The sequence below is a fragment of the Sordaria macrospora genome, chromosome 5, assembly GCF_033870435.1.
Source record: "Sordaria macrospora chromosome 5, complete sequence".
Lineage (NCBI taxonomy): Eukaryota > Fungi > Ascomycota > Sordariomycetes > Sordariales > Sordariaceae > Sordaria > Sordaria macrospora.
Window position 1 is genome coordinate 4,009,141 of NC_089375.1, and position 21,676 is coordinate 4,030,816.

Here is a 21,676-nt window from a genome sequence, read left to right on the forward strand (position 1 = left end):
TCTGTCTGGTGTCTGTCTGACGGAGCAACGCGATGACTGAAGAAGAGCAAGCAAATGGGTATCCAAAAAGAAGAAAAACAAGAGAAAGATTGAGCTGTCGAGTCCCGAGCCAGCTTCTTGGTCGCGGGTCTGTCTGTATCTCGAAGGTGCCGTCAATGGCGACAGACTTGACTTGGTTGAAGCGAGGGGTAGATTGTTGAGGTTTCCTCGAAAGGAAGAAAGAATGGTGGTCGGAAAGAGGGGAAGTCGGGAAGTGGAAGAAGATTGAAAGGAAGAGAGCGATAAGCGGAAATTGCAAGTCGCATGCAATTGCGCGAATGACAGGACCGGATTGAAGATCGAGAAAAAGGTTCCAATGTCGCAACTACTTCCAGGGCTTGTTGGGTTCGTTTCTAGCGAATGACCGCTGAAGATTTGCAGTGTGTTGCATGGTTGCATGGCTAGCACGGCACCTACTAGCGTACAGGTACATTAGCTTCCTGCCTGCTGCAATGTGGAGTCTCAGACATCGGGTGAGCTTGCCGATCTTTTTAAAAGGACAGTGTTGGTCACGCATTGTTTGCATTGTTTGCAGTCGTCAGCTCTTGGCATCAAAGTCATCGTGAGACCAAAAACACCACCATCAACATGGACTAGGTACTATTCGAACCACATACACAGATTTCCACTGCAATGTAAGGAAAGATAGATTGTATCCGTAAAGAGGGGCCCAAGTCATGCTTCATGCGATTGCTCAGGAGGTCATAAGAGTTCAAAACCCCAAAAATGGGCTTGACCTCTTGCGGTCACTTGCCTTGAGGCTTCATGGTTATCTTGAGGACAAATACAGTCTGTTTACTATCCCTCGCTCGTGTTCCTGTCTTCACCATCCAAGGCCGGCAATTTCCTTGCGCAGAAAATGCTAGCAGGGACGACGCCAAGCCAGCTGCGGGGTCCCCTCTCTCGTCACTTGTTCGCTTTCGAGTGTTCTGTTCCTGGCACGTGGTTGGACTTTCTGTTCCTTTTCTCATCGACATCTTTTGACCTTCCTTCGACCAAAGCTTCATATCTTGTCTGTCACGGGTGATTCACAAGAAGTCCAGCACTTTTTAAACGCTGATTACTTTGATAAACCATTTATTTTGTTTTCGGAGTCCCTCAAAGGCTCCGCCATATCTTGCAAGTCCTCCTCGATGCATGCCTCCATCACCATCACTAACTGACGACTACCTAAATATCAGAATGCCGACCCTAGCAATAAAGCCAAAGGTGATGCAAAACAATGATGATGGCCTATAACTCCTTTTGCGCCCACAAAAACAACTGATGATGATGCATATCCAGGCCCGTTAAACTTGCCTATCGATCCCCAATCCTATATCTTTCCTTCTTACCTTCCGTACGCCGTCAAAAGCCCAAATCACTGAAACCAAACAGGCCCAGTCCAAAATGCAGTTTACAAACAACCAACCTCCCAGCTCACTAATCAAAAGCACTAACTCCGGCCTCAACCTCAAACTGATAAGCCCCCACGTCCATATGATCCGGCGTCACCTGCCCGACCTGCCCGACACTCCCATGCGGCCCTACCGAGCCAATCTGCTGCTGAGCAGGATGCGGCATCCCAAACTGCTGCACAGCCGCGGGGTGGTGCGCCGCCACGAACTGCCCCGGCGCTCCCCAAGCCGCATGCGCATGCGTGCCCGTCGCCGGGTGCGGCGGCGGCGGCGGGAACATGGCGTAGCTGGTGTAAAAATAGTTGGCGGCTGGGCCACCACCGTTAACGCCCACAGCAGAAGCGGACGCGATGGACGGGTCTTCGGCTGCCATGGTGTAACCCGCGGCGGACATGGCTGCTGCGTTGAGCGGGGAGTGGGCCATGAATTGGGGTTGGTGAGGGGTGGCGGGTGAGTGGTGGCCGTAATGGCTGTGTGAGTGGGAGTGAGAGTGATATGGTGAAGTTGGGAGCCCATGTTGCGCGTACGGGTTCATTTGTTGTTGCGCGGCTTGGGGGTTATTGTTTCGGGTACCCATTCCGATCGAGGTCGGCGCGGTGCCGGTGGTGGTGTTGCTCATTTGATGCGAGGCGGCGGTGGCGGGGGCCGAAAGGTGAGTGGAGGAGCCGCCTACTATCGAGAGACGATTGCGCCCGCCGCCGGAAGGACCGTTGGAGAGTTCTGAGGAAGAGGTTTCCGTCGAGAGGTGCCCGTGGAGCGAGACATAGGCTTTGAAGGTTTGCTGTACGACGTATTTGAGGCGCTCGCGGACGATGTCGGTCCCCATTGAGTTAAAGTCAATGTCTTGATGCTGGATCTTGTGGTCAAGAATGTCAAGGAAGAGCTTGGAGAAGGCGTCACCGTCTTTGGATGGGGAGAAGGGGGTGATTCGGGGTTTGATGTCGTGCCCTGGCTATTGTCAGTATTCCCGTTTTGAGAGAAAAGTTGGTCAAAAGAAAAAGCATACTCACAAGGAGTTTCAGGACGGTTGGAACCGGGAAAAAGCACGTCCCAGATCTCAAACCACTTCTCCAGCTTATGCGCCTCCTGGTTCTTCTTGCGGTTTTGTCGCTCGAGAGCTGCCCATTGGACTGCATCGATGCCTTCCTTCTGGGACGGATCCCCCAGCGTGCACGCGTCGCTTTCTTTCTGGTGTTCTGACAAGTTGGCGAGGCAAGTTGCTCGATCTGTCCCCGGAAAGATCTTGTAGCAGCGGTTACATTGGACGGGTGAATGTACCCGTTTCAGATGTTCCCTATATCACCGGTCGGTCAACTCTGGCCACACACACTTTACGATAAGCCAAGTCTTGGGGCGAGATGCGGGAACTCACTTTAACCGCTGAATGCTTTTGAACCCCGGCCCCGTACACGCCCTGTACTTGTGCTTCTTCCCATTCGCCGAATTGGTCTGCTGAATCCCGTATTTTTCCGGGTCCCGTTTGTGGAACGGACACGCCAGCATCGGTTGGGACTCTTCGTTGCCAGCCACGCCTGGACCAGATCCTGTGTCGATGTTCTTCTCGTCTTCATCGCCGTCATCACCACCACCATCACCACCTCTACCTCCACCTCCTCCCCAATCATCACTACCCCGTCCACCACCTCCTGCACCGCCACCAAATCCCCTACCTTCCCTGCCTCCTCCATCTGAGTCGGACCTCCGTCTCCTCTTTCGTGAGTTTCCATTGCCGTTGGCCCCAGAGCCTCCGGGTGGTGAGTTGGTATAAGAAGATTTCTCACCCCTCGATGCATCCGAGTTGCCCCTCTCTCGAAGGTTCTGGGCACCACCACCGCTAGTCCCCGAACCTGTGTTCCCGAATTGCCAACTCTCAACCTTATTCTTCACGGCCAAGCTATAATCCCTGTGCAGAATGGGAATCAGATAGGCAGCCAGCGGCATATCCCCATTGACCGCCTCAATCACCGCACGTTCCAAGTTGCCGTTTTGCCCGGACCAGTCGTTGTCGTCTTCCTCTTCTTCTTCCTCTTCTGACGAGTTATCGTCAAGGTAGCCACCCATGATGTCCATGTCGTCGTCTTCTGATTCGCCGCTCTCGGCGTCGGATTCGCAGGACATCATGTCTTCTGCTTCTGCTGAGCGGGGGTGAGGCCCATGGGGAGCTGAGGGGTCGACAGCAAACATGGCGTTTCGCAAAGAGCTTGGACGGGAGGGCGAGCGCGTTCCTGAAGCGCTGCTGCTGCTGCTGCTGCTTCCGCTCCCGGGGCCGCCGCCGCCGCCGGTGCCGTTAGGTGCGTACCGGCCCTTTTTGGCGGGGCGACCAGTGAAGCGGCTGACGGGCGTGATGGGGGATCTTGATGTTCTATATAACCTGATTAACATTATGTATTGCTACTAGACTGCGTCGTTTCAGGGACCGACTTACTCATCATTCCACTTATTCCCCATCCCCACACTCTCACGCTGCTCCATATCGCCCTCCTGGAAATTACACTCCGTACCCGGCTGCAGCGAAGTGGCCAAGCTGCTGGTGGAGGCAGCATAACTGATGGATCCCAGGTCGGAATGCGTCCCCGGTGAAGGAGAGCGCGAGCTGGCTGATGTTGCCGACACCATGCTGCCGCCGCTTTTCCGGGCAGACCAGGCTGTTTCACTGTGACTGTGACTGTAATCATCATTGTGACTGTTCATGGGGGTGTGTTCGGGTTTGACGAAGGAGGCTAGATGGGGGTGTTGGTGTTGGTGTTGATAGGAAGGGTGAGGGGAGTGCCATTTTGTTTGTTGGGGTGCGGGTACATGTTGTGAGTGGGATGTTAGTTGTTGCTGCTGCTGTGTTTGCTGTTGTTGTCTGCCGTGACTGACGCCGTCTCCGGGTGTGGCCACTGAGAGCGGCCCTGTGTGGTGTCTAGACATGTTCAATGGTTGTTGACGATGGTGTTTGGCGATGATAATGATGATGTGTAGTGTATAAGAGTTTTGTTATAACGCGAGATAGATAATGTAGAGATAAGTAGGTAGGAGAGGGTGAAGTGGTAATGGTTGCTTGTGAGGCCTCTCTCCCTGATACTACACTTTGTCTTCAGCTTGCTTGGGACGGATCAATGATGAGATGAAGTATGTGGCAAAAGTTGATTGTAAGAGGAAAAGAAAATAAGTTTGGGAAGAAAAGAGAATTTCCTTTCCCCTCCCTCTCAAAAAGGATGTAAGTAGGGGACCAGAACAACGATCCGGGGCATAGCCCTCCCTCCCTTTTTGATGACCAGATATGTGATCGGAAGGGGGGGTGTCAGACCACGAGCCCTACCTGTGTGAACCTGGGCCGTGTCCGGCGGTCCGTTGGCCGGGGTCCTGTCAGTCTGTGTTGGATTGGATCATCCTTCCCTCAATCCCCGCGGACGCGGACGCGGGACTAGGAAGGGAAAGCCGCCGGCCATTCTGTGTGCTGTTTTGCTGATGTGGAATCACCAAAACACTTGTTGAACATGGAAGCATGCTGGTACGTTTTCCGGGGCGCAAAAGCTACGCGGGTTTCCAGCAACTCCATAGCGTTTGAGGTGCTGTCGACGATGGCCTAAAATGCGCGCTGACGCATTTGCGATGGTTGGCTGACTATCATTGGATTGTGACCCGAAATGGCCCTCCCACCCACGGATTTATCGCTCGAGTTACTATCGTTTTTTTGTTGCAATTTGAAGAGACGGTTTCGCCCAGATTGGCTTGGAAAACAGAACATGCGGTTCCCTGACACCTCTTCCCTGTCCGGTTCCTGCAGCGTCCATTGGATAGCTCGGTGCTGCATAATACCACTGTAATACAACGCCACGTCGCCCTCTGAGCTCTGAAAAGCCGAACCCAAGATGTTTTAGACTGGGCTTCTCTGTCAACCAAGAGGCCCGCCAACGAGCCCAGCCGGCGCGCTTCCTGGCATTGCGTTACAGGGGGTGGCTTTTAGTGCTGTTGGGCGGTGGACATTGATGGACGTCAACATCAACAAGGGAAGGGGGACAAGAACCGGTAATCCTCCACGCGCACTTGCGATGGACTTTGTCAACAGGACAACGCTTGTGGGGAGATGACGAGGGGGAAGAGAATGAGTAGGAAAGAGACAAGTGTTTGTTTTCCCTGTTTTTATGGAGACCGGATGATGAGAAGGAAATTGGAACACAACACAAAGTCGGCCAACATATCGTGACGGAACTCGCTCTTTATTTCCATGTCCACAAGCGAGACCTCTTGTACCCGTGCAATGGTGTCACCACGAAATCCTACCCGCCCTCCCATCCCGTGTTGTTCGCCACCGGGATTTGGTATGTTGGCTATAGGGGGGGGGGGGGGGGGGGGGGGGGGGGGGGGGGGGGGGGGGGGGGGGGGGGGGTGCATTAAGGTCAGCAGCCAGTTCTCGGAGAGTAAAAGGGGCGAGAGGGAGACCGGGGAAGGTTCAAATCGACGGTCTGGTGGTGCAAAATGCAGCTGAGATTACTGCTGATATGACGCAAACTAATGTCGATAATTCCGGCCGGGTAAACGAAACATGACATTCCAGCAGGCAAGGCGAGCCGATTCGTGCTTCGTTTTCTATTCGACGCAAATGCGATGCACCGACGTTGGACGTCAACGCCAGGGACCGGCTTTACCGTATGTTTGTAAACATGGTCAGCCAGGGCCCAGGGTGAGTGGGCGGTCCGGGATGGGGTATACCGGGGCCAGCGGGGACAGCATGTCAACAATGTGGATGGGCCTCCATGCTCCACCAAGGCAACATCGTCGAGCTACTAGTGGCAGCATGAAGCCACGGAAGCCCAACCCTTTGGACGACCTCGACCTCATCCGTTGTTTATCAGGATCATGGTGTGACCTGTCAAGGCAAGAATACGAGGGGGTACACGTCTGTCGTTCCGCTGGTGTTCATCGGGACTGCCACCCTCCCTCCCCCCTTCCACATGATGTGTTCCCGATCTTGGGAGGTGGTATGCTGTTACCCACGAAAACAGTCCATCTCGCATCACATCAGACGCAACTGAGATTTTGATAGCGTCGACCCGCGGCTCGGGCTGAAGGCAGAGAGGCTTGAAAGGGATCCACGTGGCTGGGTGACATGTCCCGGGTCGACCACCGACCTGGCACCGAGAGACTCAGACAAAGCCGAGCTGAGGACGTCCCCAGTGCCCCCCCGGGATGGGGTTACTGCAGCAACATGCGGCTCATGTCGTCTGGCACCCCCTGTCCTTTGAAGTAGCCAATGAAATGAAAGGTCGGAGCTCTTCTTTTGACGACATGTCATGCCGGGTGTGGATGTCTGCCCGGAGCCATCAACTGCCGATGCGGTGTATGGCTGTTCGTTCTCTTTTTGTGCTGGACCATTTGCGTGATTTAATGTGAATCTGGCTTGTCTAATGGTCTTTACCAGGAATTTTCTTTCTAGGCAGCGAATTACTGGTGGGTGGCTCGGTTTATGCTGTATGTCGAGGGGAGAGCATCCGGAGCAGAGAGAAGGAGGAAAGCCAGGTGTAGCGGACGCCATATGACTGTAGAATACCTTCACTGGAAATTTTCTGGATGTCTGGTGGTCAGAGTGATCCTTTATGTAAAAACTTTTGCATCAAAGGCTGGGGGGAGCCGGCAACAGGCCAGCTTTGTCGAGTGATGGTCCGAAAGGAGGGGGACAGATCCTAAAGATGATTTTGCCAAGGTCATGTCGGGTTAGGGTTGGGTATGTGGTGATGATTTTGCAACCAAATGCAACATCATGTCGCACCAGTCAGGACACACCCTCGAACACCCTCTTTGAGAGTTGCCCGAAAGACGCCTTGGGCCTTTCATCTAGTCATCACAACGCCAATGAAGAAGCATGCGATTCCAAATGGAGGCGATTGCCTTGTCATCTCACGTGAAAAGGAAATGAATGTCATGCCGCTATTCCGAACAACGTTTTTCGGGATTCTTGATGAAGAAGTCATTGAAGCAATGTTGAACAATCGGAAATAAGAAGTCCATGCAAAAAAAGTGCCATGGCGTTGGAGGCGTGATTGTCAGCCACTCAGCGAGCGGGCAGACAAGGTGCCGGAACTTTCGGCGACGGGGTTGGGCGATCCGTCTACCGTCGCAGTGGTGGTCAGCGGTGCACGACAGCGCCCCCCGGATGGTTTGTGTCTTCGGTGCACAAGCTGAGCTGCTGAGGTGAGGATTTGCGCCTGGCATGAATTGGCGCCAAAAAGCCGCAGGTGTGCGCCAAAAACGTTACTACATGTCTGTGCTTGCGCCAAAGTTGAAATACGGTTCTCTCTTCTCAATTCGGGGTCTGGAATAGCAGCAATTTTAAACAATGATGAGGAGAAGGAATGAACATTGAAAGACTTTTTGACTTCCATCCATCCAGTTGATAAAGAGGAAAGACTAGAGCGCCGAAAACTGCGTCTGTCAAGGGAAACCGTCAGCAAAATCCACCACGCGGCCCGTCAGCGCCCCACAACCTGGAACTCCTCCCCCGCCGCCCCGCCGTCCCAGCCATCGGGCAGCAGATCTGCTAGCGCACGCCGAGTCCCGAGTGGCCCGTCAGGCCCCGTTGGATTTTGAACTTTGACCTTTTCATCCCAACTCTCTTCTTTTCTCTTTTCACCTCATCCCTCACCTTCACGCCCTGAGAGCCGTTGTACCGCCCAGCAACTCCAGGTCTTCCACAATGGCGCGCCTCCCCTCCTTCCTTGGGGCGCTGCTCCTCTCCGTTTCCTTCTTCACACAACCCCTCCTCGGCGCTTCTACTACGACTACCACAGAGGCAACTACCGATAAAAAGGTCCAATACTGCCAAACCGGTCTTACCTCAGGAGCAGCCGATTTCTGCGTCTCCCTCTCTTCCCTCCCTAACGTGACCACTTCCTCCCACGACACCTTCTTCCACCTAACCGTTACCCGCTGGAACGCCAATGGATGGACAGCCATTGGCACAGGGCAGACGATGGCGGGAGCGTTGATGTTTGTCGTCTATGGCGACCCTGTTAATGGTACGGAAAAGGAGCCGGTAGTGAGCGTGCGGACAGTGGAAGGACATCGCCAACCGCAGTTGATCGAAGATTTTGCCGCCGTAGCTGGGAAGGGCTTTGATGTCCAGGTTCTGGCATCCAGTTGGAAAGAGGCCGGCACCGTGCCCGCCAGTGGTGGAAAGGGTAGAAAAGAGAAAAGACACGATGACCACGACGAACACGCCATCATCCCTGCAGCCGGCACCAAGACCTACATCGCCGACGTTCTGCTCGCCTGCTACTCCTGCTCTCTGTGGTCATCCGGTCCCGGATCATGGCGAACTTCGATTTCCGCCAAAGATTCCTCCCAACCTTTCCTCTGGGCATGGAACGACCGCCAAGACTTCTCCGGAAACTTCACCCGGGATGCGCACATCAAAATGCATCGCCACCACGGCTCGGAAACAGGTGGATACGGCTTTTTCTGGGCAGATATGACGCGCTCCGTCCTCTCTCCTTCCACCGACTATGTGGGAAAGCCAACCACCTCCGACCTTCTCAAGATCTTATCCATCGCCCCCGGCGACAGCGCCAAAATGCTCGGCACCAGCGAGGAACCAATGTCCGCGAGCGGCTGGCTGGGCAAACTCACCAGCAACCCGCTCCCCAAGACGCACGCCTTCTTCATGACCGTTGCCTTCCTCATCCTCTTCCCTCTCGGCGTCCTCCTTATTCGTAGCGGTGGCAACGCCTTCCAGAAACATTGGCTTGTCCAGGCCCTCGCATCCGTTTTCACCCTCGCTGGCGCTGGTGTAGGTCTGTACATGACCGGTCGTCGTGTGCCTTCTACTTTCCACCAGTGGCTTGGTCTCGCTATTACGCTGGCGCTGGTAGTACAGGTGATTCTGGGATGGAGGCATCACATGGACTTCCTGAGAATCCGCAGAAGGACGTGGATTTCCTATGGACATATCTGGCTTGGACGGGGGGCGGTTCTGGCGGGGTGGGTTAATGTTATTTTAGGACTGTTGTTATCAGGACATAGTAGGATTGATGTGTGGGGCATCGGTATCTTCGTGGGAATTGAGGCTGTGGTTGTTTGCTGGTGGGTTTGGAGGGCGGCGCAGAGGAAGGCGATAGCGGGTGGAAATGGGCAAGACGGAAAGGGGCAAATGGAGGATGGGGAGGGTGAAAGTTATGGGTTGATGGCGAGGAACGGAGGTGGAAGTGGAGGAGCGGATGGGGAGTATTTCAGGTTGAGTATGAGTGAGGATGATTTGAGTAGTAGCGAGGATGAGGAGGAGGGGAAGAGGAGGACCGGTGGTCTTGGGAGCGGACGGTAAAAGGGTAACCGTGTTGCGGGCCACAAAGATTGGAATTGGATATGATTTAATGACTCCGGATAAATGCATCTACTGGTACCATTCGAACGGTTCATGGTTCATTAGGCCGTGGTACATGATCGCTTCGATGCAAGATCGCCAATGTTACGGGACAATATGTGCACAATGGCCAGAGCCGGAAACCAGACAACAATACACGCCGTAATGTTCGCCAACGGAACGTGAATATACAAACTTCAACCCACTGGATGCACGCGGAACACCTTCCACGGAAAGATCATCAAAGTGCAAACGAACACTGGACACGGCTGATCACCACCAAAGTTACGTCATCGGTCCCATCTCCCGAAGTAAACAAAAACCGCGACATCGCCGTCAATCAATCACCCAACGTCCAGTACTCACTTTCTCGTTCTCAACATTCGGTTCTACTCCCAAGGCTTTACATACTTTCCACACCTTACGTTACCTCACAAAACGAAAAACAAAATGCCCCAACTCCGCGACCCCCTCGACACCCCCAAGAAGAACCGCATCCGCGGCGGCATCATGGCCTCCGAATGGGCCCAAGAAGAGTCAGGCATCATCTCCACCGACCAGGACATCGCCGCCGTCTTCGACTGTCACCCCGAGACCGTCGCGTACGTTCGTTACGACGATGAAGATTGCTGTAATCCTGCTGAGCGTGCGGGCGAAGCTAAGAATTTCGTAAGATATGGTAGGTAGCAATCAGACGGACATATCCAATTCTCCATGGACTAAAAGTTAGAAAAAGAAAGTGAGTAGCTGACGGGATTGATGCAGATATGCCCACTGTCACGGAGCGGTTTCTCGCAGCACGAGATCGCGAGGAGCGAGCTAGGAAGAGCAGGACAAGCAAGAAACGGCAACGCGCCAGCTCAACTGGGTCTGGATCTGAGTTTGAGGATGAATTTGAGTGTGAGGAGAGCCAAGAGAAGGGGCAAGAAGTGCAACAACAACAGTCAAAGGAAAAGAAGAGGAGAAGAACGATGAGACCGACGATACGCCGGAAGAACGCGGCGACGGCGGTGGCTGTGGCTGCGACATGATGTGCTCTAGAACTCAAACCGACGTCTGCTATTTCCGCAGAAAGAGGAGTGCATACCTATGTTAACATACACACACTGTGGTTTGTAAGAAACTTTCAACGAATGACCGACATCGCAGATGGATAGTATGTATTTAATAAGCAATGATGTATCCAAGGAACCGACTCCGAGTCCATACAACCTAAGGTAAAGGCATAAAAAGAAAGAAAGAAAGAAAGAAAGAAAGAAAAAAAGAAAAAGAAAGAAATCTTCACCCGAACGGTCAATCAGTAAGCAGTGTGTAGGAAAGACAGAAGGAAGCAAAAGTTTCTCGGTCATCACCGGAAAATGCATGCAACAGGGCAAAAGTGCAAAAACACAAAAAAGAGAAGGAACGACGGGAATTGAGCCCGACGTGGGGGTCGAACCCACAACCTTGAGATTACGGAGGAACTCCTTAAGAGTCTCACGCTCTACCGATTGAGCTAGCCGGGCAAGCGGCTGATCAATCATTCCTTGATGGAACAAGAGAGTTGTTGAGTCATTTATGTAGCCCAGTCCCATATGTTTCCATATGTATGTGGGTGTGGGTGTGGGTGTGGGAGGAGTTTTTTTCTTCTGGTGTGCAGGTTTTGGTGCAGTGGTGGTCCTTGCACAGTCATCAAGATTGATTTGGCGCTAAGGAACCAGGGCTGCTACGGGCTTGGCCGCTCTGTTCCTGACTAGCGAGCGAACAGGGGGTTAGGGTCGACTTACAACACCAAGCAGTCCAGCACTGACCAAGCACTTGCTAACGAAACGCCTACCGAGGCAGGCCGTGGATGACTTGCATCCGTGCAACCACAATCGCAATCGCAATCTGCCAAACCTGTCTCATCACGGCAATGGCGGGCGGGCTGCAAACCCCTCTCCCAAGGCTCAAAAAATTATCAATGACATCAACCCTTTCCGACATCTCTCTTAGTCGAGCCAGTCGAGCCAGTGATCTGGTCCGGTTGGTGCAAGCGCTTAAAGCCCTATAATACGCCCCTGCTAATCCCCAGTGAGCCAGTCCGCGGTTTACACTAATGACCCCTGTCCTTTTAGCGGTTAACCCTGCTCTCTCCCGTTGGCCAGTCCCTGTTTGGATTTTAACCAATCCGCGCTCAAAGACAGGGAGGTGTAAGTGCTTGCATCCCACAGCAGGCCTCAGCAGCCCACCATCCTCAGGTACAGCTGCGTACAGCAGTGAAGTCTTGGGCGAGGTAACACAGATGAATGGTCAACGTGTGTTCCAGTGGAAGATGGGGTTTTTGGCTTTTAGACCGATTTGAAGGTCTTGAGGTGGTGATTGGAGATTATGATATCCCCAAATGTCCATCACCCCACGAACTTCAATGTTGTCGAACCAGTCATCCGGTCATCCAGTTACGGTGTCGCCACTCGCGTGGTAAGGTGCGTAGGCAGACTTTTTGATGGGGCTGATGGGGGATTGCAAGAGGCCTGACCGGCCAACAGGTTCGATAAAATGGAAGTGATGAGCAAATCAAAAGATTACTGCTGCGGAGGAAATGTCGTGATAGGTTGCTCCGATAGTCTGGACTACCCAGCTAGCTTTTTCTTCGGCCGTCAACCAAAAGCGTGAGACATGCCCACCGCAACCACGTTTCTTGTCTCAGTCTGGCACACACGCGATGATCCTTCGTTGCTAGACTATTCTAAGTCACTCCACCAGTTCTTCTTTTTCCTCTTCCCTCTTTCTTCTTCCCATACCCATCCATCTTCCCAGGAACTCGGGATTCAACGGGCATCGTACACTTACAAGCAGTGACGCCAAGACGAACCAAAACGACAACGACAATGACTCGATAAACGACCAGTTAGGCATCATGGAACAGCGCCAACTAGAAGTAGTCGTCGCCATTTGGTCCATGACCCTTCTCTCACTTTCCTTTATGTTCCTACGCCTCTACACCCGCATACGCATCGTCAAGTTCATCGGCACCGAAGACTACGTCTACGTCCTGACGGGCCTCTTTCTTCTTCTATTCGCTGCTTTCCTTCATGTCTCGGTGCACTTTGGCATGGGGGCCAGTCTGTGGTCGCTATCGCTCGATAACACGTCAAAGTCGATATTCTGGAGCTATGTCGCCAACACCTTTGCGATAACGGGCAACGCCATGGCCAAGTTGTCGATGGGGTTCTTTTTGTTGAGGGTGGTGCAGTTGAGAGGGCAGAAGATGGCGCTCTGGGCGCTGATCGTGGTGACGGCAGGGACGTCATTTGCGTTGGTGGTCATGCTTTGGAATCAGACGACGCCGAGAAAGGCCAGCTGGGATCCGTTGAGAACGCCGGGGAAATGGCACATTAAGATTCAGCCCATGAGTGTTGGATTGGGGGTGTGGTCCAGCGTCTGTGATTTTATCTTTGCCATCTTTCCGTGGACCTTCATCTGGTCTTTGAGGATGCCACGACGGGAAAAAGTTATTTTGGCGAGTGGGATGAGCCTAGGCGTAATGTGAGTTCCCGGCAAACTCAGCGTTTTGTGGTTAGTGACCAAGCTGACGTATCATAGAGCCGGTGCTTGTGGCATCACGAGAACCGTTGTATTATCACATCTCAACATCTGGGATTACACTTGTAAGCCGTCCCTGATCTCTTGATAGTGACTCTCATCTGCTGACAAACCGCAGACAACTTTGCCCCGTACTTCATCTGGGCTGGTGCTGAAATAGCAGTGGCCATGGTATGCCTGGGTATACCAACCTTGCGTCCATTGTATCTCCGACGCCGCGGAATGACGGAAGACCATGAAGACCACCCATCCGATCAAAACAACCTCGAATTGCCCGAATTCACGATAGTCGAGCAACACAAACAAGAACAACACCAAAAGAAAATAGGAGACCACAAGTTGCCAACAAGCAGTGGTTCACACAACAAAGCCGAACGTAGTCCGAGTCCCCCACCGCCAGCATACGTCCGTGACTCGGCCTCATCACACACCGTCGTCGACGTAGATTCGCTACAGGATGTCGAGACATTCCAAACACCATTGAGTCCACCCAGCATGCAGAAGAAGAGCAGAAGGAGAAGGAATGACAGTGTAGACGACATATTGGGGCTATACGACGCAGAAAGGAGCCGAAGTCGGGGGACGGCTCATAGCCAAGGGACCAGGAGTACCATGTCGGCACATGAAACCTCATCAACAACGCATATAACCGCTTTGAAGTCATTGACTTCAACAACGATAAGCTCGACAGAGTGTAATGCAGCGAAGACGGCGGGAGCAATAATGGTGAAGAACGAGATATGGATTGGGGTGGAAAGAGACGAGGAGAACTGGCCTCTCCGGTGTTAAGACTTTCTCTTCCTTTTTTTATTTGTCAAAGATACATTTTTAGCATTCTGTTCACACAGATATTAGCAATTGGATGCAAGACATCAGCGTCAAATAAACCACCAGTCTGAACAACTTCCTTGGCTCGCTTGCGCCCAGAAGATCTCGAACCTTGGCTGAGCGGGTACTGTAGCCTTCCCCTGATCGTCGTTGAAGCGAATCTCCACCAGTGTCTTGGGTCGCATCCACCCTCGACAACCTGTCTGACGACAGCATCTGAACAATGGGATATCGTGAAAGAGAACACATAATCGAAGGTAAACTTAGCTGGAATTTCGATAAGGAACAAAGCCAGCTCCCGATACCCGGGTACTGATCGTGGGCGGGCAAAGACGCCAAGAGTTTGAGGCATGTTCGGTCATTCTGCATTTTCTTCTGGATAGCAAGCAGCGCTGAGAGTTGAAGGAGGCGAATGGAACTCGTCCGAGCAGGAATCCAGACCCGACGTAAGTTGTTGACGACACAAGGCCGTCGCAGACATCATTCAAAATAGGGTGTCGACTCATGAAGCAAGGCTGCTCGTTCATGTCTCACAACATCAGCAGCTGTCCATCCTCGCTCGTACACGACGCCTATTTGTCCGAGCAGCTCTTGCTTAGCAAAACTTTCTGACGTCTGACGAATGGCCGTCAGCTGTGGCAGTTTCCGGGTTCGAATTGTGGTGGTTGTTGTTCAGCTTTGCGGCATTTGAGTCCAGGCTGCGTACCGTGGAGGCTTTGAGGACACAGGATTGGGATTTGCGCATGCATTCGGGGCGACGATGATGATCACTTTTGATGGTGTTGAGGCGGGAAAACTGTCGTGGGCTTGATGGATCGGAGGATGTCGAAGGTCCCCGGCCTGCTTTTCTTTGCTATCAAGAGCAGAGCGCGGTCTCAATTGAAAGCGCAGAATTTTCTGGTTCCGTATCTCCTTTCTTTTTTTTGCTTCAAGAATCGGAAGTCGTGATCCTATTGAAGAAGTTTCGGACATGAGTCCGGTTCGAATTCGTTGGCACTGCAGTTTTGTGGGGGTTGACTGCAGTGCTTCCCTTCTTTCCCAGTCCCCGCACTTTGTTGCCGCCGGCACCGGATTGATAGGTAGGCGGCTCGATACAATGCGCCCTCTGCAGCTCAGTTGCTTTTTGGCGGCTGTGTGCTGACACCTCATTGCAGACGAGCGGGACTCCCGTCCAGACATGCACCACTTCCACACAACATCACAAACCTGCATCTTTCAATCAGGCTCCAAGAACTTCCCGTCACCACCACCGCCATCATCCCCAATGTCAATGGCTTCACCCACCAGTTCAACACGGCAATTCAACTGACAGAATATTTAACGTGATCGCGATCAGGCAAGCCTTCCGTGCCTCGGACATACATCCCAATTTGATATCTTCCCCCTCAGCACAAGCACAACACAAATGGCACCCAGCTTGCGCCGCTTTCCAGGTAACTTCCGCAACACCACCCCCGCCGCCAGTCAACATTCAGCTGTCCCATATCGAGTCTAGCTTGCCCATTCATCGTTTTTGTTGGGTGGCTGTGTCTTTTCGGACGACCTCATGGTGTTTCAATACCACGCAAATTGGTCATCACATCCCCTCAGCCTTTGGTCAATTCACCTTTTGTCTCTCGCCGGCCTGCGATGGCCTTCAAATACCCGGACGTCATTGGTCGACCGCGGCCTATCTGGATCTCTTGTCGCCCTACCCATTCCTTATGTACCACATCCATCTCATTTGTCGGGACACGGTTCATGTCAGGACGGAAACCATCACACTTTGGATGTAACCGCGGAGTTCCCAGTGTTTCACACACTGCATTGTGGACCAGGGTCTTCACTGTTGTTGCGCAGAGCCTCTTCACTTTCTGCACTGATCGACTACTTTACTTCCTCGTTTTTGATATGCTCTCAAGGATTGTCCAGGTCATGATTGGGTTTCCTCGGGGTCAGCCCACGGAAGTTTGGTGGGCTTGATGCCGTGGAACATCGAGCGGGCCTCAAGTGGTCACCACACGGTAGTTCTGTATCTCTCCCCCCTTCAGCTTTCCGGATATAGCCTCGCTTCGGTCTCGAAGGTTGCTTTTCCGGCCCCATGCATTATTGCCTGATATTTTGCCTTCTTGTTATTTGTCGCCTTCTCTACAGGGCACTTTCAATGTCGCCGGGGGCGATTTGATCACGTCTATGACGAGACTCGGATGCGCACTTTACTATCACACTTTTACGTTGTAGGTATGAAATGGCGGCGAGTACTCACCCCTCGGGACATATCTATTCCCGGGACGCTTAGCAAGTTCATCTAAGCATCCCCTTCGTCGAACTTCTAGCTGTGTCCCTTACTTCTCGTGTTTTGATTTCCTCTTTACTGTCATCCTACTATTGATGAGAATCTTTATATCAATCCAACCAACCTCTACTAATGACCACACCATTCCTTCATCATGCAACCAAAGATTGCTCGAGTCCTCGTGGATGCCTACGGGAGTCCTCGAAATCTCACCCATTACGATCCGGAAGATGAGCCGACCAGTTGTCTTTCGACAGAACCCCATGACAACACTGTCGAAGACGCTGTCCAACACTACTTTGGATGCATTGAGATATGCGAGCGAGCCAAGTTCCTGAAGCCCAGCCATCCACACTGGCAGCACGAATGGAAGATTCAATATGGAAAGTTCTATACAGAACTGGAAAAGACGCAGAAGAAATTTCATGTCAACCACGACTACGACAAATGCGAAACCCATTTGAAGACCGTGCGAGAGAAGCTCGAAACAGAGGACCACACTGTCCCTGATAGCGTTCCTTTCATGATTGATCATGTCTCCAAGACAAGAGCCAATGAGTGGCTTGAAAAGAGAATGGGGAGTGTCGCTATTGCTATCGAGGCTCAGTACAAGCGGATAGAAATTTTGCGAAACGCGCTCAGCAAGACCCCGACACGCCATCAGAGGCCATTGTCAAACCACCAGCCAGCAGTCAAGACGGGGGATTGCGTTGTTACCCAGCTGCAGCAGAGTCGTGACATTTGGCAGAAGTCACCCCGCTTCAAACTAGGAATCGAATGGGTGCGCCAATGGAGGAGAGAGACGAAGCGCCAGAGAGACGACAATAGCAACAATGGATCCAGCGAACCAGGACGAAAAGAAGTTCAAGACCTCGCGAAGTTGCAACGCACGAAAAAGAAGATGCAATCGGACAATGGCAATCAACCCAATCAGGATCCCAGCAACGAATTGGCGGAAGACACCAAGAAGGAATATCACCTTGAACGAGATGTCAATGCCTATCTAATCCAGTTCAGTATCGAACGCGACACAGACAGGCCAAGCCAAGATCCCGAGTCTCTCCTGACACCGATTGATGAACCATTGACCGATGGGCGTTTCAAAGGGACTTTCCCTGACCAACGCATATCCATGAGCTTTCTCCTCAACAATGGAGTTACCCATGAACCGGAAAGAACTGATAATACCAGACTGAACAAACACGACCCGGAGGGAGATTGGAACATCATGTCAAGAAACCGATGCAAGAGCCAAGATGGTTCGGGACCGCCAAAGAGGATCCGGTATTTCCACATTCCATCAAACAATATGGCAGTATGTGACTCTCCAGCCGAATATGCTTCCCCATTACAGCCCTTTATACTACTAGTTCTATTCCCTGCCGGCTACTGGCTAACATAACTCGCTGTACTTTTAGTGGGTGGAGGTAAGATCTTGACATACGCACCAAAAAATATCCTTCCTGGCTCAGTACTGACAGGCAACAGAAAGCGATTGCCAACTACTACGAGACCGAAACACCAGATCTCAACCGCAAACTCAGACATCAAAAAGTGCAGACCCCAACGCACATGCTCTTGAGCCCTCAGTACTGGCGAGGTCAGCAACAAGGGACTCGAAGCGGTGTGGTGCACGCAAGACACATGCGTTCTCTTTGTGAGGTGGTCTCAACCGAGACAAACGAGATTGAGAAGCATCCTAAGAACATCGTTCTTTTTGTAGGTCAAAAGCACTGTAGTTTCTCGCATGTTCCGGAAAAGATGGCACTGACAGTCTCTTGACCTGCAGATGCCATACCTCCACTGGGAAACAGATCGTAGGAGGGAGACCATTTCGAGACTGATTGATGTTGAATCCGACAAATTTCGTCGAAACCGGAAGGAAGAGAAGAAGAAAAAGAAGGAAGATCGACAGAAAGAGAGATCGAAGCTCACCAAACTCTCGGAGAATGACATCGACAGAAGGAAGATAAGACATCCTAGGGAGGGTGCCGAAGATCCAGAGAGTCAGAATAAGCTGCTTGAAACCGTTGACCTGGCACTTCATCAACTCTTTAGACGTCGCCGGATAGCTCGACCCGATGAAAAGCCTTACATCGATGACTCTGGCCGTCTGATAGTCATGAGTGCTCTGGGTCAGTATCTGGTGGATGCTGCTCGCCTTTATGAGGCCATGTCAACGTACAGAGACCAACGAATGCTGGAAAAATATCTTTTTCACGATCCTCCCCTCCATCCGCGTCGGACATTGGACCAGTCCTACTACTGGACACTCAGAACGACTAAGGCCCGAGATCGAGATCAGGTCATCTACCGAGACACGAAGCTTGATTTTATTCATAAGCTTCAGGAGGCAGAGAACCCTAAGCACTCTTTATGGACCAAACGTCACAGTTCTCAACAAAATTCGAATCGAGCAGCCAACAGCACCATCCCTATGACAAACGAAAAACTGTCTCATGGACATGGAGACAGAGGTACAGCTCCGCAGGATGAGGATGATGTTTCACCGCTTCTGAAGTGGAGCCACCATTCTGAGACAACTGATGAGCTAGGCTGCGACCAGTGCAAGAGCGACATCAAGAAAGTCTCCCAGCTCATCATGGTCGATCAGTTATGGATGTGGGTTCTCGACGAGCACACAATCATCACCTCGTTTCCGCGGCGCTATGGAAGCAACAAGCATGACTTGTCTGGGGTACACCGATCGATAAGGGACCGTTTGAAGTCATTCCGCAAGAATCAAGTGAGATCAGTCTATGATCTGGCGCTCATCATTCTAGACGAATGCTCTAACACGTTCTTCGACCGGACAAGGGCTGATGTGAGCTACATCGCGCAATCCCAAAGCGTCATCTACAGAGGCAAGCTAACAAAATCGTTTTTCAGGAGGGGCAGCCACAAGTGATGGACATCTTCTCCGAAGCCATTGGGCGAGTTGTGCGTATCAACAGGGTTCTTTGTGCCTTTATGCATTGCACTAACTGGTTCAATCTAGACAAATCAACACACGATATCATTCCAGCATGTCTGGCACTGGACGCAAGAGGCCTCCAAGATATATCGAGCCAGATCAAAATACGTCAGCTCAGCTAATCTGCATGTGTCCTTGCTGGACATCAATCCGGAAGGTGTGAGTAGGCCACTCATTCTGGCATTCACTTCTAATACCACATACTAACTATGTGGATAGAAACTTCAACGCGAGGTCAAGGACATCCTCGACGAGCTGGACATCATGCTTCACGTCCACAAAAGACAAAGAGATATCATGAAGCGATTCCGCAGACATGTCGAGCACATTTTGGACCCCAAGAACCGATGGAGTGGCGACTGCTTCATCGAGGAAGATACCACAGAGTCCTCGCAGAAACCGTCAGGGAACGCAAGTGCGAGGAGTGGCAAGAGCGACGAGAAAACTGGAACCGATGACGAAGAGACGAGAAGAAGAGAGCAACTTGGATGGTTCCGGGTTCAATATCAGGAGCTACTCTCAGAAGTGAAGGACCGAATCGACGAGCTCGAGGGGCTTAGGGCAGGTGCCAAGAGTACAGCTGACAGTGTGAGTTATTCCTAAATCCCATGCCATGCAATTTCAAGAGACAGACATGCTGACACGGAATTTTGCAGGTCAACGATCTTCTTGCACTGAAACAACAGCAGTCGAGTGTAGTGCAAGCCTGGGAGTCCGTCAGACAAGCTGAGGAGGCCGTCACACAGGGACGTGCTGTCATGATGTTCACAATTGTCACGATTGTGTTTGTAAGATGATCCAGAACCCCCCACAAGGAGAAATCACACGGCTAACCGGTGAGGCATCTAGCTGCCCTTGTCATTCATGTCAAGTATCTTCGGCATGAACAATTTCGAATTCACTGAGACCGGTCCCATGCACTTGGGACAACAGTTCAAGCTTATGTGTAAGTGATGTTGACTACCACTCATTGTTTCCAGCCTATGGATTTATGCTAATCCATGCCCCAAACAACAGTCTCCGTATCTATAGGTATCATCATCGCCACAATCGTTGTTGCGTTCAGTCCCTTGCTTCGGGCAACTGTCGTCTCCTTCACAAAATATGTCTTCACGGTCATCGTGGTGTACTCTCAGCTCTACAGGTTCTGGGTAGTGTTCCACGATGAGTGCCGGTCGCAATCCCTCATGTATAAGACTGAGCTCAAAGTCCGGAAGATGAAGGAGGAGGTCCGAAAAGCCAAGCGAAAGAGAGCAGCTCGGAGGGCTGAACTGCTCAATAAGGACAACCCGGACGAGGATGGACCAGGTTCTGACACTGCCAACGCGGCATCAGAAACGCCAAAACGCAGTTGGTTCAGCAGGCTCTTCGGGGCAAGGAGCCCTCCAATTGTTGACGGAAAGCCCACCAGGCGAACTGAGTTGGTCCCGAATGGAAAATCTGAATCTCGCGAGGCAATTGGTGATGGCGAGCAGAGCGATACGAGACCTCCATCGACTGTATCCAACGGTACGACGCAAGTGAATACAAATACAATGCTCGGTGGCAATACACCAACACGAAGGGCTAATACACCAGAGCCGGGGCTGTCGCGCATTGGAAGAGATCCAGGGAAGATGGTGTGAGGAACGAAAGGTTCCAGCCGATGGGTGATTACTTGAGATTGGAAACCCTAACTACTGGCCCCATTCTATAGCTGAGCATCTTACGGCTCATAATCACCTTTGCTCATATTTAGGTTTGTGGACCGGGAATCTATCAGACCATCTGGTGTATTTAGCAAGTATACCGTAATGCTTATCTCAACGGACGCGTAGCCCTCGTCTCACTTTGGAGATTTGCGAACATACGGCTCCCCATTCACTCTTCCCCCACTTCAGTTCATTCCATGAAGAACTGGGAAAGGGGTGGCTGGCACGAGCGGGCAAATCTTTGGAGGAAACTCCAATCAGCATGATGGTTGTACAGAGCCTTATGCAAAACCACGAAATTGCTTGTCACCCATTAGGCAGGTGTGTCCACAGTATTGCTATCGGGGAGCAGCCCGGGAGGGTGCCCCCCATGAAGCATAACAGTACTAGTCCGTCATAAACTGAGTGGAAGGCTGTCTGGAAAGAGCAACCCTTCGGAGAGGGCCATCATCAGCAAAGCCGGATTCCTCATCTTGGTTCAAGATCTTGCAGTGGTTCCGGTTCTCCGTCTGTGGCAGACTTTTGCATGATCTTTGCCTCTTTCACTCGCCCACTGCAACACCTTCG

The 21,676-nt window shown here is 52.0% G+C and overlaps 5 protein-coding genes and 1 non-coding gene across 6 annotated transcripts; 4 read left to right on the plus strand and 2 right to left on the minus strand.

The window, feature by feature from the left end:
• Nucleotides 1-1,102: 1,102 nt before the first annotated feature.
• Nucleotides 1,103-4,635, minus strand: SMAC4_09435 (uncharacterized protein). The gene is made up of 4 exons (XM_024656013.2): nucleotides 3,862-4,635; nucleotides 2,809-3,798; nucleotides 2,447-2,730; nucleotides 1,103-2,384 (listed from the first exon to the last, which is right to left on the minus strand). The coding sequence occupies exons 1-4, from the start codon at nucleotides 4,347-4,349 to the stop codon at nucleotides 1,462-1,464; spliced, it is 2,685 nt and encodes an 894-aa protein (XP_024511783.1). The 5' UTR covers nucleotides 4,350-4,635; the 3' UTR covers nucleotides 1,103-1,461.
• A 3,480-nt stretch (nucleotides 4,636-8,115) lies between these two features.
• SMAC4_09433 (uncharacterized protein) lies at nucleotides 8,116-9,991 on the plus strand (the record flags this gene model as incomplete). The annotated part of the gene is made up of 1 exon (XM_003344065.2): nucleotides 8,116-9,991. The coding sequence occupies one exon, from the start codon at nucleotides 8,116-8,118 to the stop codon at nucleotides 9,736-9,738; it is 1,623 nt and encodes a 540-aa protein (XP_003344113.1). The 3' UTR covers nucleotides 9,739-9,991.
• A 236-nt stretch (nucleotides 9,992-10,227) lies between these two features.
• Nucleotides 10,228-10,918, plus strand: SMAC4_09432 (uncharacterized protein; the record flags this gene model as incomplete). The annotated part of the gene is made up of 2 exons (XM_003344064.2): nucleotides 10,228-10,456; nucleotides 10,543-10,918. 2 exons carry the CDS (start codon nucleotides 10,228-10,230, stop codon nucleotides 10,806-10,808), a joined length of 495 nt encoding a protein of 164 aa, XP_003344112.1. The 3' UTR covers nucleotides 10,809-10,918.
• Nucleotides 10,919-11,194: 276 nt separating this feature from the next.
• Nucleotides 11,195-11,282, minus strand: SMAC4_13860. Its single transcript is given in 2 exon segments — nucleotides 11,195-11,230; nucleotides 11,246-11,282. It is a non-coding gene; the product is annotated as a tRNA-Lys (tRNA).
• An 805-nt stretch (nucleotides 11,283-12,087) lies between these two features.
• Nucleotides 12,088-14,130, plus strand: SMAC4_09431 (uncharacterized protein; the record flags this gene model as incomplete). Its single annotated transcript, XM_003344063.2, has 3 exons — nucleotides 12,088-13,284; nucleotides 13,342-13,406; nucleotides 13,460-14,130. Exons 1-3 carry the CDS (start codon nucleotides 12,656-12,658, stop codon nucleotides 14,128-14,130), a joined length of 1,365 nt encoding a protein of 454 aa, XP_003344111.1. The 5' UTR covers nucleotides 12,088-12,655.
• A 2,344-nt stretch (nucleotides 14,131-16,474) lies between these two features.
• SMAC4_09430 (uncharacterized protein) lies at nucleotides 16,475-21,243 on the plus strand. Its single transcript, XM_066090955.1, has 10 exons — nucleotides 16,475-17,797; nucleotides 17,926-18,163; nucleotides 18,234-19,268; nucleotides 19,334-19,384; nucleotides 19,443-19,577; nucleotides 19,638-19,773; nucleotides 19,825-20,006; nucleotides 20,075-20,206; nucleotides 20,268-20,364; nucleotides 20,436-21,243. Exons 1-10 carry the CDS (start codon nucleotides 16,599-16,601, stop codon nucleotides 21,041-21,043), a joined length of 3,813 nt encoding a protein of 1,270 aa, XP_065947306.1. The 5' UTR covers nucleotides 16,475-16,598; the 3' UTR covers nucleotides 21,044-21,243.
• Nucleotides 21,244-21,676: the final 433 nt, after the last annotated feature.

Coding starts and splice junctions, on each gene's coding strand:
- SMAC4_09435 (XM_024656013.2), bottom strand. CDS start 4,349: ATGTCTAGACACCACACAGGGCCGCTCTCAGTGGCCACACCCGGAGAC. Junction 3,799..3,861: donor GGGAATAAGTGGAATGATGA/GTAAGTCGGTCC, acceptor CAGGTTATATAG/AACATCAAGATCCCCCATCA. Junction 2,731..2,808: donor AAAAGCATTCAGCGGTTAAA/GTGAGTTCCCGC, acceptor CCGGTGATATAG/GGAACATCTGAAACGGGTAC.
- SMAC4_09430 (XM_066090955.1), top strand. CDS start 16,599: ATGCAACCAAAGATTGCTCGAGTCCTCGTGGATGCCTACGGGAGTCCT. Junction 17,798..17,925: donor GAATATGCTTCCCCATTACA/GCCCTTTATACT, acceptor CAGTACTGACAG/GCAACAGAAAGCGATTGCCA. Junction 20,007..20,074: donor CCAAGAGTACAGCTGACAGT/GTGAGTTATTCC, acceptor GGAATTTTGCAG/GTCAACGATCTTCTTGCACT.